Raw genomic sequence first — 947 nt, forward strand, 5'->3', positions numbered from 1 at the left:
AAAGAGTGAATTTGGAAACGCGACACAGTGAAAATGTGTCTGATGCCCATTTTTAACCCACTGATGGATCTTTTTGCTACAGGTACACTACGTTATCCTACAGAGCGCCAGAAATGGTCAACTTGTATAGTGGCAAACTTATCACTACGAAAGCGGACATCTGGGTACGTACAAAAACTGCTCAACGTCCGACAGCCAGACTGCAGCTTTCGTTACCCTAATGACAGGGTCGCTGCCTGGCTGCCGGTAACTTAGTTTCCATAAGAGACTGGACGTTTCTGAATAAAGAGCTCCTCTGCTTGACGTTTCTGATGAATTACTGCTGAGCAGGGTGGTTTGTGGAGAAAACAGGCGTGTTTCTCTGTGTGCTGCCTCCCGTGGGGTTCTAATCTAGAGAGGTATGAAATTCCAGGGGTGAATGGTTCAAACCTCATTTCCTAGCTGAAGAGTTAAAACAGAAAGTGCAGAGTATTGTGACTTCTTGTGCATGGGTTGGGTTGCAAGCATGTGAAAACTGAGAAAATAGGACTTCCCGCAAGGAGCAATAGCATGCTGACCCTGGGCAGTGTAACACAGGTCTGAGCGTCAAACCTGGCCAGAGACCAGGCTCCCGCGCTGCTGTTTCTGATGATCGGTGCAATCTTGAGAGCAAAATGTGTTGTGATCTGGTAAACCTGAGCAGGGATGGAGGCTTCCCTTCAGCTGGGCCGGTCTGCACTGTTGTTAGCACAGCAGCAGGTCAGCCAATGGGCTGTGCCTAAAATGCGAATTCAAAGCGCGTTTGTGTGGGTTCTGCAGCCCTGAGCTAGGGAGCACCAAGGCAGAAGCAGTATGAGGAGAGTTTTATGTGTTTGCCATAGCTCTGCATATACAAGAGGGAAAATCGCTGGTGTGACACCTGCTGGGAAGAGTCCTCTGTCCTCTCTGAGCTTGATGCAGAGTCGGGA

At 49.1% G+C, this 947-nt stretch overlaps 1 protein-coding gene across 1 annotated transcript in view; it reads left to right on the forward strand.

The window, feature by feature from the left end:
• Positions 1-947, forward strand: part of AAK1 (AP2 associated kinase 1) — a 47,127-nt gene that overhangs the window by 9,470 nt on the left and 36,710 nt on the right. The window contains exon 5 of the mRNA XM_010135983.1: positions 83-164. Within this exon, the coding sequence (XP_010134285.1) occupies positions 83-164 (82 nt within the window). The remainder of the gene's footprint in view (positions 1-82; positions 165-947) is intronic.

This window comes from Buceros rhinoceros, unplaced genomic scaffold (assembly GCF_000710305.1).
Source record: "Buceros rhinoceros silvestris isolate BGI_N320 unplaced genomic scaffold, ASM71030v1 scaffold16585, whole genome shotgun sequence".
In the NCBI taxonomy this organism is placed as follows: Eukaryota; Metazoa; Chordata; class Aves; order Bucerotiformes; family Bucerotidae; genus Buceros; species Buceros rhinoceros.